Here is a 16,420-nt window from a genome sequence, read left to right on the forward strand (position 1 = left end):
AAGGCGACCTGCCAATCGAACTAACAGCACTCGGACACTCGACTATGATTGCCGCCGATCGATCTTTCGATGCCTTTGCCATTCACGACAACCGAGCTGACGACGATAATTCAATTAATTGCGAAAATGTCCTAGAGACAAATTCATATTCACAGCAGACGGCGGCGATTTGCAACAAAGTACAAGTGTGCACTGGAAGATAAGCTCAAGGCTTCGGTTCCATGCCGATCCTAACTTTTTCAGACTTTTTCCCAGTGCTCTCTGGCAATCATCTGGCGAGTCGTGTCTGCGATCGCATAGCATTTCATTAAATTTCATTAAATTCTTTTATGCGATAGCAAAGCAAAAAATCAGCAACATTAGGCATTGCAACATTTTTGCGATTGGATTGGATTGGATCGTACCGGAGTGAACTAAACCGACCTGAACTGTAGTGAAGTGAAGTGAAGTGGAGAGCGGCAAGTGATCTTCGCTACTCCATGTAGCGTTCATTTTATGACTTTGATTTATTTGAGCAAATTATTTTTAAGCTCTTACATGACTAGCAGGGATACCTGGCTCTCGAGGAAGTGTTTGCATGATCTCCGATCAGCAATTTGCCATTTCTCGTCGCTCATAGCTCATCGCTCATTGCTCATTGCCTGTCTGCAATTGTCAGCTGGATTTTGATGCTTGACGGCTGCGCTCCCAATTCCCAAGCACTACACAGCACTCCACTCGGATCGGATCGGATCAGATTCATCCCATGCCATCCGCGGGCGCATTTCCCAATTACGTAAGCCAGTGATCGCTCTATCTGAAGGCCCGAAGATCCAGTACTGTGCATAATTTCAATTTGACAAAGCACATACGATCGATGGCTCTGGTGATAGGCGCCCCGGGCTAGGGCTTTTCCAATATATCTACAAATCGACGGCCATTCAGCGTGCTTAATTACTTTTGGGGGGAGTTTGACTGGCTGGTCTGGTCTGGTCTGGCCTGGGAGCTGGGAATCGGGATGGGTTTTGGGTATTGGGCACGGATATCCGCGTACGTGCCGGGCATTGGCAAGCCTATAAGCTGCCCAGGCCAACTTATTTGGGCCCTGGCGACCTATAAACGCCTAGCTGAATATTAACACCTGGCGATGGCTTCTTAAGGTAATAGAGATACTCTATGACATAACTCTACACTTTGAAACCGAAGCAGACATTCTTCAAGCCACAAAACCCTTGTCTTTTGAGATACTGTCTTGAACAAACAAATCAGAATGGTTTAAACAACTGTTGGAGTGCTGCAAGATTACCCTCCCACGATCTGAAGAGCATTCGAGTTTCGATAGCTTGTTTCCTTCCTGTTTGAGGCCCCAAAGCAGTGGCTTAATGAAAACAAATGAATTTATGACTTGCCCCCGAGAGGCCCCTCCACTCGCCGGCTTATCCCTCCGATCACCTCTCGGAACATTGGCATTGGCTTTGCCATTTTTTCATCCAATTCGCCAAGTATGTGTGCTCCCCGCTTTGTCTCCCACTCGGCGATTTATGGCTTACGCACTTTATTAGCCATGGCCGGGCGCTGGGGTTATTATTCGAGTTATTGTAATGCCAGCAAGGCGGCCGCATAAATTATTGTAATTTACCGTTGCAGCGGTCACTGTACAGTGTACACTCCGCGGTAACAGTCTAAGGTCCGCCAGGGACTTGGGGGCGATCGCAGCTCCGATCGCGTTGATTGATCGATTTGTAATGGGCGCGGCCGTGTTTTGATGGGCCGCTGAAATCTGCAGCTTAGCTCTGCATGATTGTTTTGGAAGCAAAGTTCAAACGGGTTCCTCGGTTCGGACCTTGGACTCGTAGCCTGTTAATGGTGACGAGCGCAATTTCATCGGTTCTTTCAGTGAGTTTTGTTAGAACTTTTATCTCAGTGGAGGCACAAAGACACTTTCAGCCGCACACGCAGCTGCGGAAACGCAAAACAATGTAGGTGAAACAAGTTCCCGCAAATGCCAAGCTACAGATCCAAACCAGATCCGAGCCACTCCAAAGTCGAAGCCGAAACCAAACCAATCCACTCGCTCGCATAGATGCAAATCAATACAGAAAAGGCAGATTTCGGGCCTTAATAGAATAACCGCAACGAAACCGCAGCCCAGACAAACAAACCCAAAGGCGCCAAAACATAAACACAACCTCAGGGCGGCACTTGACTTGCCACAGAGACCGACATGGGGATTAGACGGCGCACTGTTTATTTTGTGAGCAAGTTGCTCTAACTGACGTCGATTAGCTGAGAATTTCCGCTTTCGGTCGAGCGATGCTCGTAAATTAACGAAAATTTAATAAAAAGTCGGCGATTGGCGAAATTAGACGTTCCAAGAATCCCCAAACGGCCTTCAAGTCGCAAACAGCAGACATTAAACATTATGCATGTGATGTCGAAGGAGTCCCACCATCACATCAAATAAATATTTATTCTCCTCCAAATAAAACCTCAGAAGTGGCAGAAACGAATGGCCAAATTAGCGATTCTCTCAACGAAGTTGGCTACACCCTATTTGCCAATTAATGGGACATCTGGCCGGGGAATATTATTATGCAATAATGGACGAGTCTTTATTGGTTGATAATTGTCGATCAAATAAGGCATTATTCGTTTTCATATTAAATATTATCTTAAATCATTTTATTTATTTGCGGTAGCAGCCATGACATAGTCGTAGACTGTGTTTTCTGGCTCAGACATCAGTCATCCGTAGTGTTCTTTTTGGCTAACGTGAGTTATTGTTGTGCGGGAGGGTAATAACACCAAATAATGAGCAATTGTTTGCTCAACCTTCGGTCTTGCTTGACATTTTATTGACGCATTATTTGTCTTTTGCTTATGAATTTGCGATCTTCGGGCGGCGAAGAATGCAAATTTCCGAGATCGGTGATTATTTGAAAATTATGCAGAAACTAGAGAGACAAACGAGGCAAACAAATTAGGCGGGCGTATAAAAAAAAAATTTCACCTGCGCTGCTGGCACGGCGGGCCAAGGTAATCGACTTTGCCGCCAAGTATGGTTGGGCCGCCCTAGAAAATGGTTTCTTTCCGATATTGGCAAATGGGTTTCGGGTCAGAAGAAAGCTAGGGAGACCCAAATCGCAAACTGGGCCAGCTAATCGAGGGGCGGAAGTGTTTCGTTTCGCTCTTTTTCCCATATACAGACTCCATATCGGTTCTGCGAATTATATGCCGCAAAGCCAAAGACTAAGTCAATAATTACACAGAGCCGGGCCACTAAGCATCTCAAAGCGTGAAAAACGCTTCCTATTATTAGTTTAATTTGTTTTGGGCGCGCAATTTCATTTATATAACAATAATCGTTTATAAATGATAAATTAATATGGGAAGCAAATTGCATGGGCGGTCGGTCGGTCGATCGGTCGATTGGGAGATGAGAGCTCCGAGCGAGTGGTCGACAAGTTGCCAAAATTGGCAAGGCTTAAATGGACAAAGCAACAACTTGGCTTTGAGATAGAGATGGCTGGCCAACTTGGACTTGGTTAGTTATTTCCTATCCGCCTTTGTCTCGATTTACGCGAGTGTGGGCCGTCTTTGGATGGGATTTTGGTTTGGATGGGTCGGTCAGTGGTCAGAAGACTGGCTTTCGTATTACGCATACGACACGCTGGCCAAGCGAGAGAACTTCCATATAGGGAACGCAACTGTGCGATTTCTTTTCTGATTCAAATTCGGCTGAATAAGTAGACTGTAAAGTCTGGGCCCAGCCCACTACTCCTTCCTGTTTGACAAAAAAAAAACCCTAAAATTTATTATTATTATTTACAACTTACATACGTCCTCCTTCCGCTCGGTTCTCAGAATTTAAATGAACTGATTTACGGCGATTTGATGAGCTCTTTAGTTATTTATGCTCCGGCTGCTTAACAGCTATTACATATTTAAGTTTTATGGCTGCTGGTACTGAGCTACCAAAGCACTCGAATTCTTATGTTTTTTTTCAATATTCAACTCTTTTGTTGCCCCGGCTGTGGCTGTAGCTGTGATGTGAGTACACTCTGGGTACTTTATTATTAATTTTAAACGTGGGCCCACAACAACACGAACACCCACAGCATTTGTCAAGTTGCTTGGATTCTTTTCGTTTGCTTTTTTTTTGTTCTTAGCTGCTGGCTGGCTGGCTTGGTGGCTTGCTGGCCGCATTTGTTATTACTTTTTGTGGTTTTGTTAGTTTGCTGGCTTGTTTGGTGTTCTGAGCTGTATTCTTTGAGATTAAGACTTGCAATTTGAACATTTCAGCACGTCGAAGTCGGCGCCTGCTTCTAATTGCAAACGCAAATTACTCATACGTCGTGTTGTGCTCGCATAATTATCGCTTATTTCCACATCAAATCATTCGGCTGTTTGTTGCGTGGGCAGCTTGTCTTTGGATTTCGATATGGCTCCTAAGAAACACTAATAATAAATTCAAAAAAAAACTGCAAGCAGCGGCTGCGCATCCTCCCGTCAGCTGCTGAATAACAATTACTCCCGCAGTCACACATTCATTCACATTTAGCTGGTTGGCTGGTTGGCTTGCTGGCTGGCAGCTTATTTATTGTTTAGCAAATAATCTTACGCCCTGCCCCTGTCCCTGCCATGAATCGCCTTTATGCGCTCATTTGCATATTAAATAAGCGGCTGCTGTTGCTTCAGGTTGCTGCTACCACTGCCAATGCAATTGCATCGGTGTTGGCTGCAAGTGAGTGCTGTGTTGTTTTTATTTTATTTTATTTAATTTCGTTTCAGCCAGTTGCTGTTTGCAGTTGCTGTTTGGTTGGTTTCTAAGCGGCAGCAGCTGCCGTCAATGCAAAGAACCCTGGGCGATCGTAGGTTGGCCAGCGAATTACGCGAGGGAGCCGCACTTTTTATTAGTATTCTCGATTTGGCTTGTTGACGCAAAAGAATGAAACGGCAGTAATACACGGTGTACGATGGGGATGTGGTTTAGTGTGTTACCTGCCACTACCACTTAATACGCTAGAAGCGTTCTAAGATCAGAGTCTTGGAAGTAAAAGCTATAGAATCTAAGATGAAAGTGATAAGAAATGAGCTGCCATTTTGTCAGTTCATAAAAATTGTGAAATATTGGAATATGCTAGGTGGAATTTATAAAAAAAATCTTAAAGAAAGCGAGAAACCTAATGAAGAGATCATATTTATCAAGATTAAAAAATGCAAATATTTTGCTTTGTGGGTTAGTATACTTTCTGCATTAGCTAGAACCTCTTTAGCTCCGTAATGGCATTCCAATGAATATGAATTAAATAAATTGCTTTCTGTTTATCTAAAGCTTGAATCCCAGACCCTGGGCAATTAGTAACGCTCCCCGATAGTTACGATTATTAGTCACATCAGACTTCGAGCTAATGTTGAGTAATCTTGGCTTTTCTCTCGTCAGTTGGGAAGCTAATAATGCCGCGGATCGGGATGCCCTAAAAGGTGCCTGCAGCTTGGATAACAATTAGATAAATTCATTTCGGACGCATGCAAATTTCAGATTTCAGTTCCCATTCGCTGGGTTGTGAGACAAAGGAAAGGCAGCCCAGCCAGTGACTATTTCAGCGACTTTTGGCAAAACAAGTAGTGGTATTTCCTTTTTCAAAGCTCAGCTATTGACAGGCAAAGAGTTACACTTATCTTCGCTGTGTGCCAGTGCCAGTGCTAGTGGCAGTGCTGGTGTGTAAGTGTGACATTAAACCACACACAAGCAAGTCCCCCATATTTGGCAATTGACTTTGCAGCCAACAGATAGATAGATATATACATCGAGCGATCCGAGTGCGAATGAAATGTATAGGTTTTGTGTGGCTTTTTCTCCTCTTAACTGTTTGCGCTGCCCACATGCGATGGCCCGGGCCTGATAAATAATTTTAGTTTTATAAACACAAATTGACACTTCAAAGTGTTTGCCAAAAAACACAAAAGCCACACTCAGAAGGGGGCAGAGGAGCAGCCGAAATGAAATCAATTTGAATTAAGCCGCCTCGCTTTGAAAAGGTGGCGGAGATTTCCTTGGCCCCGAGGGGTGGGACCGATTCGATCCAGATTGGGGCATATCATGACCAAAAACACTTCTCGGAATCAGAATCCGAAAGGCAGGTAGCCGCCCCACTTGCTCAAATTCTGGCTGTCTGGGCTTCCATCTATAAAGTATAAAAAATGCGAATCTGATTCGTATCGGCAAAGATCTGAACACAGCTTCTAATTCCCTCGAGCAACGAAATGGAACCCGTCGGCACACGAGCAGCACATTTTTATGACTTTTGAGATTTAAAGAGCAAGGTAAGCTCACTTGGGAGCTGTCCGTGGTGGTGCCACATTATGCTCGCGCTAATTAATTGTTTATTTATCTAGCGATTACGACCGATTTTCGCAATCCATGTCGAATATGTGTATGAACAGTCAACATTGGCTAAGAAGAACTATGAAAAACTATTCAGCAACTTGTAAGGAACATATATTTTTTAAGTAGTTTCCAAGCCTACCATCAAAATATTACGTATACGCAGCACACCTAGAAACTGTCCTAACGCTATTGTGGTAAAAAATAACGGTTGCGGGCGCCACAGCCTTATCAGAACAATATGGTTCCGCGTAATTGATCTAGTTTCGAGCGATCGCTGCGATGCCGCATCGATGGAGGCGTTGGGGGCACAAAACTGCTATAAATATTATCACAGCTGACCGCTGCTAATGGGCAAACAAAACACTTAATAGTTGATAACAAAAAACGCTGCAACACGCGGGGAAAACTCACCATGGAAAATGCTTTGTGGCGCTGCTGGGGGAAACACCACCTGTGTTCCAATCCAATTTCGATAGCCGATCGGGTTCGGGAATGGTAGTATGTAGTTTGGTTTCCAGTTATCGTAATATCAAATGCACTTTGTTTCGCTTTTGTCAGTAGTTCTTGTGGCTGCCACTTTGCGGTTTGTGCTGCTGCAACTGCAACTTTTAATTAGCCATACAAATACATTAGCTAATGCACACACACAGAGACACTTCGCGGCTTTGCAACGCCCACGCAGCTCGGCGTGCCAAAAGCAAAAACGCGTTTATTGAAAATGCAGTCGCGCAGCCGCAGAACACCAAAGCAAAATAACGCTGGTTCAGAGCTGGTTCCAGCCCAGACCTGAGCCAAAAACAAAAAATTGAATCAAAATCGAATGCAAGGCAAGCTGACCGCTGCACATGCACTTTGCATTCGGAGTTCTCGACGCACAACACACACCTACACCTGCGCACCTGCTGCCGGATGCGGAAATGAACCGTTTCGTTTGGGAGATCGCGAGCGACTGTAACTGAAAACTGAAAACGAATCCAAGCGGCGCGGCAAGCTTGCGCGCTTCAGTCTTCGGTTTCTTACGAGAGAGTCTTCGCAACGGCCCCAACGATCAGACCCCAGCCAACAAGTTCGAGTTCGATGGGGGCTAAAAATATGTTTTGAACTCGTATTTCCAAACAAAATTTCAAGAACGTTTTAAAGATACTATCAAAATATTAAATTATTAGTCAGTCATTTGATTGTTATATAAGATTCTTACATCAAATTATATTTATAAACAACTTAAGCTTTTCTGCAAAAATTCTTAATTTTTTAATTGAAGCCAAGGATATTAGAAATTATATTATATTATATATTAGAAATTTATTCTTTTTATAATTTTTGTGTTCAATTCTGTATGAACTCAAAACTCAAATCACACTTTCTTGGGGAACATTTTTTTTTTAACATTTAAAATTTAAATTATGCGCCATCGTCAACAAACTATCGATTGCTTTCAGAAGCTGCAATAAAAATGGCGATGTCGGCGTTTCGCTGTGAATGCCAGCACCATTTCAGAATTCAAAATGGCAGCCCTGGAAAATATAAAATAATCGGCGCGAATTGTTTAAAAATTTTACTATTATTCGTATGATTTGTTTTTACACAAAATATGTAAAATAATCTGTTATATATTATTATCTTTTCCCTGGAAATAAGATAATTGGTGTAAATTATTCTTTAAAAAAACTTTAATGCTTTTGATAGTGAGGATTTATGGAATAGCCTTGGTACATCTAAAAGTGTACTGTTAAATTGTTATTTTTTAAACTAAAACAGGGTAAATAATTATATACACTTCCTTAACTCTTGGTGACATTGTAAAAAACGTCGTGAACTCCGCCGCAAAGTCAATCAGTATATTTTAGGTTACAAACGCCATTTATTTTTAACTCTTTAAATAGTAACCAATCACTTTAGGTTTTTGAAAGTATTTTAAGCCCAACATGCGAATTTAACTCATCGGTCAATTAGCGAATATTTTGCAATGTTAAACACCGAAATGCTCCAGATGAGATGAAAGTCTGATGGATTCACTGACAACTAAAATAAGGTTTGTTTTTAATTTTTGGGAGTGTTTTAGCAACCCCAATCGATGTTTACTTTATTTGATATGACTTAAGCCTAACTCGGATAACGTGGAACATGGTTTAACCCCAACAGTCGCTTAGAAGCGTCCCTGACCCTGGCGCGTCTCCTGGTGCGGGTGGGTGCGGATGTACTCCAGGGACTTCAGGATAGCCGCTGGGATGGGTGGGGGAGTGGGCAGGTGGGCGCCGGCGGGGTGGAAGCCAGTCGCGTCAGCCGTGTAGGTCAACTGGATGAGTTGGCCGTCGGGGGCGTAGTACGCGTTGGAACCGCTTGCGTAGTAGCCTCCCACACCCGCCTCCTGGCCGGCGATGCCATTGGAGGTCTGGTACTGGTACTGATAGCTGCCATCCTCCTTCAGGTCGCTCTTGTACTCCCTTGTCTCGGCGGCGGCGTCGAAGGCATCAGGACGAGCCTGGACACAGGCAACGGACAGAGCGGCGACGGCAAGGACGATCTGTAGTGGGGGGTAGAGGATGTTACTACTTATCCAACATCTATCAAAAGCCTGCTGGACTTACGAATTTGTTCATTTTGGGATGGTTTGGGATTGGGCTGGGCTGGGCTGGGCTGACTTGTTGTCACTGTGAACTCGCCACGAGAATGAATGTGACTGAACTGGAGCGGCGGCGCATTTATAGCATTTTGGCACGCCAATCTGCTCGGGGCTGGGGACCTGCACTGGCACTAGCACCAGCACCAGCTCCAGGGGCAGCAACAACAACGCTGCGTATAATTTGCAGCATTGAACCTGAACTGCCCCTCACAGAGACAAGATACAAGACGCACACTCGCCAAAAAATAAAACACGGCTCTTCCGTCACTCTACACTCTGTTTTATTTTTGGTGATTCCGGTCTCCGTGTGTGTGAGATAGTTTTTGGTCGTAAACTTTATGCTCCTTTTGGTTAAAAGTTTGTGGTTGGGGCTAATCAATTCCCAAGCCCCCAGAGAGGGGGGACTAATTTTTTATTAGCACCTACGCCAATTGTTCGACGGGGTATTTAGCGCAATTTATAGTTTCGCAGCCAAAAGGTTAACATCATCGAATACTTTAAAGTTACTTTTGGACTTGTGTCGGGATTGGGTTGCAGGATCATTTATAAATGTAGCGCTTAGCCCTTCTGCTTAAATCGTATGCGAAAACTTTGTAATAAATTGTTTCCAAAATCGGCAAAATCGATTAAGAACCTCACATGCTGGGTCAACGCCATTCATTTATTACAAAATCAGCCAGCCCGTCCCGGTCCGTCGCGGCGCGGCCAAAAATGAAAAAGGCGAACGTGGGGAACCTGCCTGGCATTGCTTCAGCCTCGGCATTGGCGCAGACGAACGACCTTGCCCCACCGTGTGGCATCAGCCGAAAATCCCAACATTGGCAGACTGTCCGAAAGTACGACAGTTTATCGACAGGGGAGCGGGCAAGTTTGTATTAAGTTTTGATAAGAAAACTGGTGAGGAGTCGGGACCTAGCGTGACTCACGATTAAGGCTCTTTAAAGAACTTCTTCAATCTTATGATAAATCTCAAATATTTTACAACTACTCTTGGCTTATAAAATATTTGATTTATTGATGTCATTCCCAACAGAATACTTGTTTGAAAAATCTGTTAAAAGTCTCCTCCTAAAAGGTTTTATTGGGCATATTAAAGGTGTCAGATGGCCATCGCTAGAGTGGCCAACAATAAGAGCGCATGCTGTTTCCCTTAAAAGATTTGAGTTGGCCCTTAATAAATACATGGCTAGGTTGGCAACAAGGCGGACCAGACCACGATGCGAATGAATCTCTGAGGGGGCGGGAGAAAAGTGAATGTGCTGCCAGCAACATGGATGTCGCATGGAGCAGAAGCATCAGCATCAGCAGCAGCGGCAACATCAGCATTGGCGGCATTATCTGCTTTTTGGCCTGGCCTCTGTTTTTGCTTTCTGCTTGCCTTTTTGGTGTTACTTTCGGCTTTTATGCTCCAAACCGGCTGTTCGGCAATTTGCTTCTTTTTTTCTGTTGGCCACCGTATTTGCTTTTTGCCGGCAACACAATTGTCCAGTGGCAGTCGCTTGGGCGGCTTTAAATGAAGGCAAAAGTTGTTACGATTCGATGGCTGCTGTTTCCTTAAGCCGCTTCCGCTGTACTTAACAGTCCGGGCCCACCCCTTCTGGCACACTTTGCTCCTTGCTCCTTATGGCCCCCATCCATCCATCTGCCCATCCGTCCATCTGTCCATCCATTAGGGCATCAATCCATCTTCGCGCGCATTAAGCGGAAACAAGATACAAGAAACAAGACACAAGATGCAAGAGGCAAGAGGCAGATGCTGTAAAAAATAAAAAGGGGACTTGCTGCAGACGGCTACTCCTTGGGCGCTTCTCCTCCAGCTCTTCACGCTAACCTGCTCCACATTAATTGACCCACATTCGGAGGCGACAACTCGTCCAGTCCGGTCCCAGCCAAGGTCGCCGTTTCTGCTTTAGTTTGGGCAGGGCTTTGGACCACTGAACAAAAAAATAGTGTCTCTGGCTTAGCCACTTCTTCCCCATTCCTCTAAAAAGCCCAACAAATAAGTAACAGTGTATCTGCGATTAGCATTTGAATTTTAATGGCCACTCCGGTGCTCTACATTCACTCATTCAGAGCCAATCGAGCTGTTATATTTAGCAAACTTAATTAATTAAAACATTGTCAACGCAAGCCCGGCTTGCAGCAGACGTGTTGGCCACGTTTATGGCCTGCTTATACAGTTTCATTCAGAGGGGTTACTCATCTGCGTGGTGGGTCTGGCCACCGTCTGATTCTGCGGCAGATGAAGCCCATCGGCCAGTCTAATGGCCAGAAAACAACAAAGTCCCCCAGCAGGCGTTGGCGTTGGGCGTGGAAGGTCGGCCCTTGGGGGCTTTTTCTGTGTACTACTACGTCCGAACAAAGTCAACGACTTTCGAAAATCTCTGCCGCAACGACCTTCAGCAAATAGAGACGAAATGGCCTGCTAATTGTTTGTAGTTGCAACTTTCATTTCGATTCGGTATCGGTTTGGCAATTGGCCCGGCCCGGGTAGGGGGATTTTGGCAAATTCGCACTTGTAGCTACAAATTAAATCAGTACACGGCTGGCTTTATTCCAAAAATATCGAACCAAAAAAAAAAAAATCAATTAATTGGTTTTCCATCATTTGATTTTTGGGCAGACGACTGCACGAATATACATATTTCTGCATATATCTGGTTGTTTTAAGGCTGGCTGATGGATTTTTAATCAAAACTTGATTCAATTTGCATGTTTCAAGTCCGTTTCCCTTTCAGCATTCGAATTCACATCTTTTGATCGTTCATTTGCCATAATATCATGGACTAATTGATTCGTGAATCGTGGGCTTTGAGCGAATAAATTCATCTAATCTTAGGCTTTACAAGTGATATTACAAGCCGCACTTTAAACACTTCCCATAGCTAATGTTTAAAGATAAGTTTTAAGGCAACACCAACATGGCCGTATTTGTGAAGAAAAATCCCCTTTGGGCAACAGTCGCCTCTGCACACCAGATGGAAATTGAATTTATTTTTGTTGCAAGCGCTTCACACAGGATGCATGTATGTATGTGTATTCTCTGTGGCAGCTTCATAAAAATATTTATTAAATTCACATTCAATTATGATAAAAATTCCTAAAGGTCCAAGGCTCTTACACAATATCGATACGCTTTAAAGAATGCGAATAAATTAATAAATATTCGAAACCATAAATTATAAACTGATGGATAAGGAAATATGTACATATATGATATAATATATAGGCCACTGCATTCGATATTCTGATCGATTAGCATCTTACCTGCTTCCGCTCGGACTTTATGGAAATTAGCAACAATTAGCTGGAGGTGGAGGTGTTCCATTTTGGCCATTTCACGCTCCGAGGAGCACCCACCCGGGCACGAGCCATGTCCGTTTAATGGTGCCACTTATCTCGATCCATAGTGATGGATTTCGTAAAGTCTTATGCATATATAGCTTGTGTGTGTGCTGCGAATGTGTAACTTGGTCGTGGATAATTAATGAATTAACACAAACACTTAATTACTCGAGAGTGCCGGCAGCAGCCGAAAAGTTTCTTGACCCTCGGGGTCGGGTCAGTGGGTATTTCGTTTCGTTTTCACTTGAAACTCTTAATGAAACTCATCCACGGTGGGGATGAGGAGGGACTGGGCCACCTGGAGCCGAGATAATTGGCGTTGCAACCGTTTCTGTGGCTCTCGGCTGTGAAATACCATATGTTGATGGTGATGATGTGATGAGTCCCAATCATCTGACCATTACCATCTAATGGCTGCTTTCCTCACTTTCGTTTGGGAGATCAATTTGGATTTTCTGGGGTATATAAGTGCCGGGTCGAGGGCACTAAGGCATCAAACACAGCTTAGCTCTTAGGGTTAATACCAGCCAATAAACCATAAGCCACATCTCCCATCTAAGCCAGGCGAAAATGTCGAAGATCGTAAGTCACAATGGAAAGGACTCTGCTCCCCAATGGATAACACCAGCCCTAATCCCATCTAATTCCAGTTTGTTGCTACCGTTGTCCTGCTCTCTCTGGCCGGCGCCTTGGAGGCTCGTCCTTCCGACTCCCCCGACGCCCATGCCGAGATCCGCAGCTTTGTCAACGAACTGAAGCAGGAGGACGGCAGCTACAATTACCAGTTCGAGACCTCCAACGGGATCGCCCAGCAGGAGCAGGGTGTAGGAGGTTACTACGCCAGCGGTTCCTCCCAGTATTACACCCCTGAGGGACAGCTCATCCAGCTGACATACACCGCGGACGAGAACGGATTCCAGCCACAGGGTGAGCACCTGCCCACCTCTCCTCCGATCCCCGAGGCCATCCTCAAGTCGCTGGAGTGGAACCGCAACCATCCGGAGGAGGAAACCGAGGAGTATGCCCATGGTCATGGACACCGTGGACACGCTGGACATGGTCTGGAGCAGGGCAAGCAGTATCTGCAGCCGGCCACTACACCTCTGCTGGCGCCTGCGCCAGCTGTGGCGGTGGCTGTGGGCGGAGCCGGACTCCCCTACGACAGGAAGCTGTAAGCCGTCCAGCAAGGATTCTGCCAGGCATCCATCCAGCTCGCCTCATGTCCTGCCTGTTTGCATAGTCGAAGCCAGTCGCCCATCCGCCCATTCTGTGTATATATAGACCCTCATACATTTACATCAACAAGCTCCAGGGCTCCTCCACAGTCCTCAATCCTGGGACCCGTGTCCCGTGTCCTGTGTCCCGTGTCCGTTGTCGGCTCGACTGACGTTGACATTTATTGCCAGAGATAATAATAATGTAATAAAAGAAAAATACAATTTAATATGGTTGTTTATACTATGAATGCCGGGGCTCAGACGCCAGCATATGGCCATGCCCGAGGCGGAAACACACGAAAAAATTTGGGTTTCAGCTTAAACGAATTTTAAACAAGACTTGTCGTTTTTTTTCTGGCACTTAAAACGAGGAAATAAATACTATGATGGGTTGTAAACAATGTGTTGGATGTATCCACCATCAAATAATATAAATATGCACATTTTGTTGAAATTTTTCTCTCTCTGCAGATTCCATCGCATCGCCCACATGCATTACCATTTCACAGTGGCTTCCCCTCTGAGATTTTCCTTCTCGAGTGCCACGGAGATCTGGTTTGGTTCATCAAATACTTGTTTCTGGGGAACTTCAATCAGAAATTAATAAATTCACGCTCTTTTTTTCGTATTATGTTAATTGGCGGCGGCCCTTCGATTCGCGTCTCGGGTATCGAGTTTCGAGTCCCCAGACATGTTGCAACTTCAAATATCATTGTTTTGTTGATTAAATTAAGTGGCTGCCGCTTTTGTTGTTGCCCATAATCTCATTGGCTTTTACCAATGCTGGGGGTTTTGATTTAGCCGGCTTTGGTTTTGACTTTGATTTTGATGCATTGAGGTTGTGTCATCAGCTCCACCCAGTTTACGGGTGGCACTAAATTTGTCAGCCAAGTCTGTGGGCTAATCAGTTTAGCAGGGGCTTAAGATAAAGCTTATAGATATACCCTATAATCACTTTACTATAATGAAAGTTATTTTATATTAACAAAACGGAACAATTGTTGAAACAAAACACTACTTGACTTTGAAATAGATAGTTATCAAAACACTTTAAAATGTGGATAGTATTTTATTATATACCCATGTTATTATATATTTTTACTAGCCAAATAATAGAGTGTATCTACCATTCACCTGTCTCTGGCCATATCTTGCATTAATGACTCGAAACGTGCGGCCAAAAGCAGTCCGATTCGCCGGAATATGGGTCGCTCGGCATGCTCGACTTGTTTGCATAGATTTTCGGAGTCTGTGGGTCTGACTTTGACTCTGGCTTTGTTGCCCTATCGGTTCACTATAAATAGTCAATCGAGGGCCCAGTATGACAGCATTAGCCTGACAGCCGACAGCCCAGCACTATCACAGCACCATGTACAAGCTCGTAAGTGGATAACTAAGTTCGAGCTCCGGATGGAGAACTAATTTGACTTCCTTGGATTTTACTCGACAGCTCCTCGTCGCCACACTCCTGGGATGCGCCCTGGCCGCCCCCCTCAACGATGACACGATCACCAAGTTCCTCGCCAACCAGGACACCGACGGCACCTACGCCTACGACGTCCAGCAGGCCAGCGGTCTCCAAATCCAGGAAGAGGGCCAGGCTGGGCACTATGCTCGCGGCTCCTACGCCTACATTTCCCCTGAGGGCGTTCCCGTCCAGGTGATCTACACCGCCGACGAGAACGGCTTCCACCCCCAGTCCGACCTGCTGCCCACTCCCCCTCCAATCCCAGAGGCCATCCTGCGCTCCATCCAGTTCATCCAGGAGCACCCCACTCCTGAGGAGCTGGCCGATCGTGCCGTGCGCGCCCAGCAGATCTAAGATCTAAGTAGTCCTAAGCTTGCCTAAGTCGTCACCATTCCGGATAATGTATTTCGTGTCCTCCATCCATCCCATACGAATAAAGCCATCCGGCTGCGGCTGGTGTTAATTGAACTGATTTGTGGAGAATCTAATTCACGTTCGAGACTTAATTAGTGAATGCCTTTGGCTCGGAATTGAATGCTTGGCGGCCTGGCCGCGCTTTGTGAACAGTGGTCCCGAACTGGAAAAGTTCTGGGAAGTTTCTTGGATGCATAGGAAACTAAGACCCAAACTTTCTGAAAGGGGAACTGAAATAATGGCAAAGGTAAACAAGGACGAGCAGAAAACATTTGGGGGTTTCATTCAAAAGTTGTGCCATTGATTTTGCTATAAATTAGATAAAGTTTGGCGTAGTAATGCCTATGTATCAATTTTGAGTTACACATCTTTGATTAATTTAAAATCCCACAGCGCCTATTTAAAACACTGTGCCCTAGTAGCTCATTAACATTTGACACGAGGAATGGGGCATGCGGCAAGTTAATTTCTGCTCTTGGCTGCGATTTTATGGGCGGGAATTCAATGAGTGCCTGCTGGAAATGGAAATTCATTAAGACACTTACAGGTGCAGGAAGGGGAAGCTAACACGCACATCCATTCAACCGGCGCGGCGTGGCGGGAAGCAGGAACAGGACCTGCTGCAGAGCAGCTCTCTCATATCAATTAGGCACGCTCAGCGGCGGATATGAGTAGTTAATTAAAAAGATTGGGATGTGCGAATTGCTATAAAACCCATTAAAGTCATTCAAGCCATTCAAGCCTTTGTCTCCGCACGCACTGGGCTCTGGTTTCTGACAAGGACATTTATGCTAATGTCAAGTATAAAGTTCGGCATTCGGCATTTGGTGCCTTCCATATTTGAGGTCCTGTGGCTGCGCTGTGTGGGCCCTTGAAAGGCACACCTGTGTGTGCTCCTGGTTTCTGACAGCCACACAAAGCTGCTGTGTAATCAAAAACTTTTTATTTTATTTATCATTTGGCTGGAAATCTAATTATAAATG

The 16,420-nt window shown here is 44.9% G+C and overlaps 4 protein-coding genes across 4 annotated transcripts in view; 2 read left to right on the forward strand and 2 right to left on the reverse strand.

Annotated features, from left to right (window-relative positions):
* Positions 1-7,309, reverse strand: part of form3 (formin 3) — a 26,751-nt gene extending 19,442 nt beyond the window's left edge. Inside the window, exon 1 of the mRNA XM_017240857.3 lies at positions 6,782-7,309. The gene's annotated coding sequence lies outside the window, so the exon portion shown is untranslated. The remainder of the gene's footprint in view (positions 1-6,781) is intronic.
* Positions 7,310-8,403: 1,094 nt separating this feature from the next.
* Positions 8,404-9,114, reverse strand: Cpr65Ec (Cuticular protein 65Ec). The gene is made up of 2 exons (XM_017240757.3): positions 8,959-9,114; positions 8,404-8,894 (listed from the first exon to the last, which is right to left on the reverse strand). Exons 1-2 carry the CDS (start codon positions 8,968-8,970, stop codon positions 8,517-8,519), a joined length of 390 nt encoding a protein of 129 aa, XP_017096246.2. The 5' UTR covers positions 8,971-9,114; the 3' UTR covers positions 8,404-8,516.
* Positions 9,115-12,831: 3,717 nt separating this feature from the next.
* Cpr65Eb (Cuticular protein 65Eb) lies at positions 12,832-13,782 on the forward strand. Its single transcript, XM_017240754.2, has 2 exons — positions 12,832-12,920; positions 12,989-13,782. The coding sequence occupies exons 1-2, from the start codon at positions 12,909-12,911 to the stop codon at positions 13,511-13,513; spliced, it is 537 nt and encodes a 178-aa protein (XP_017096243.2). The 5' UTR covers positions 12,832-12,908; the 3' UTR covers positions 13,514-13,782.
* Positions 13,783-14,825: 1,043 nt separating this feature from the next.
* Cpr65Ea (Cuticular protein 65Ea) lies at positions 14,826-15,495 on the forward strand. The gene is made up of 2 exons (XM_017240759.2): positions 14,826-14,936; positions 15,006-15,495. The coding sequence occupies exons 1-2, from the start codon at positions 14,925-14,927 to the stop codon at positions 15,375-15,377; spliced, it is 384 nt and encodes a 127-aa protein (XP_017096248.2). The 5' UTR covers positions 14,826-14,924; the 3' UTR covers positions 15,378-15,495.
* Positions 15,496-16,420: the final 925 nt, after the last annotated feature.

This window comes from Drosophila bipectinata, chromosome 3L (assembly GCF_030179905.1).
Source record: "Drosophila bipectinata strain 14024-0381.07 chromosome 3L, DbipHiC1v2, whole genome shotgun sequence".
Classification (NCBI taxonomy): domain Eukaryota; kingdom Metazoa; phylum Arthropoda; class Insecta; order Diptera; family Drosophilidae; genus Drosophila; species Drosophila bipectinata.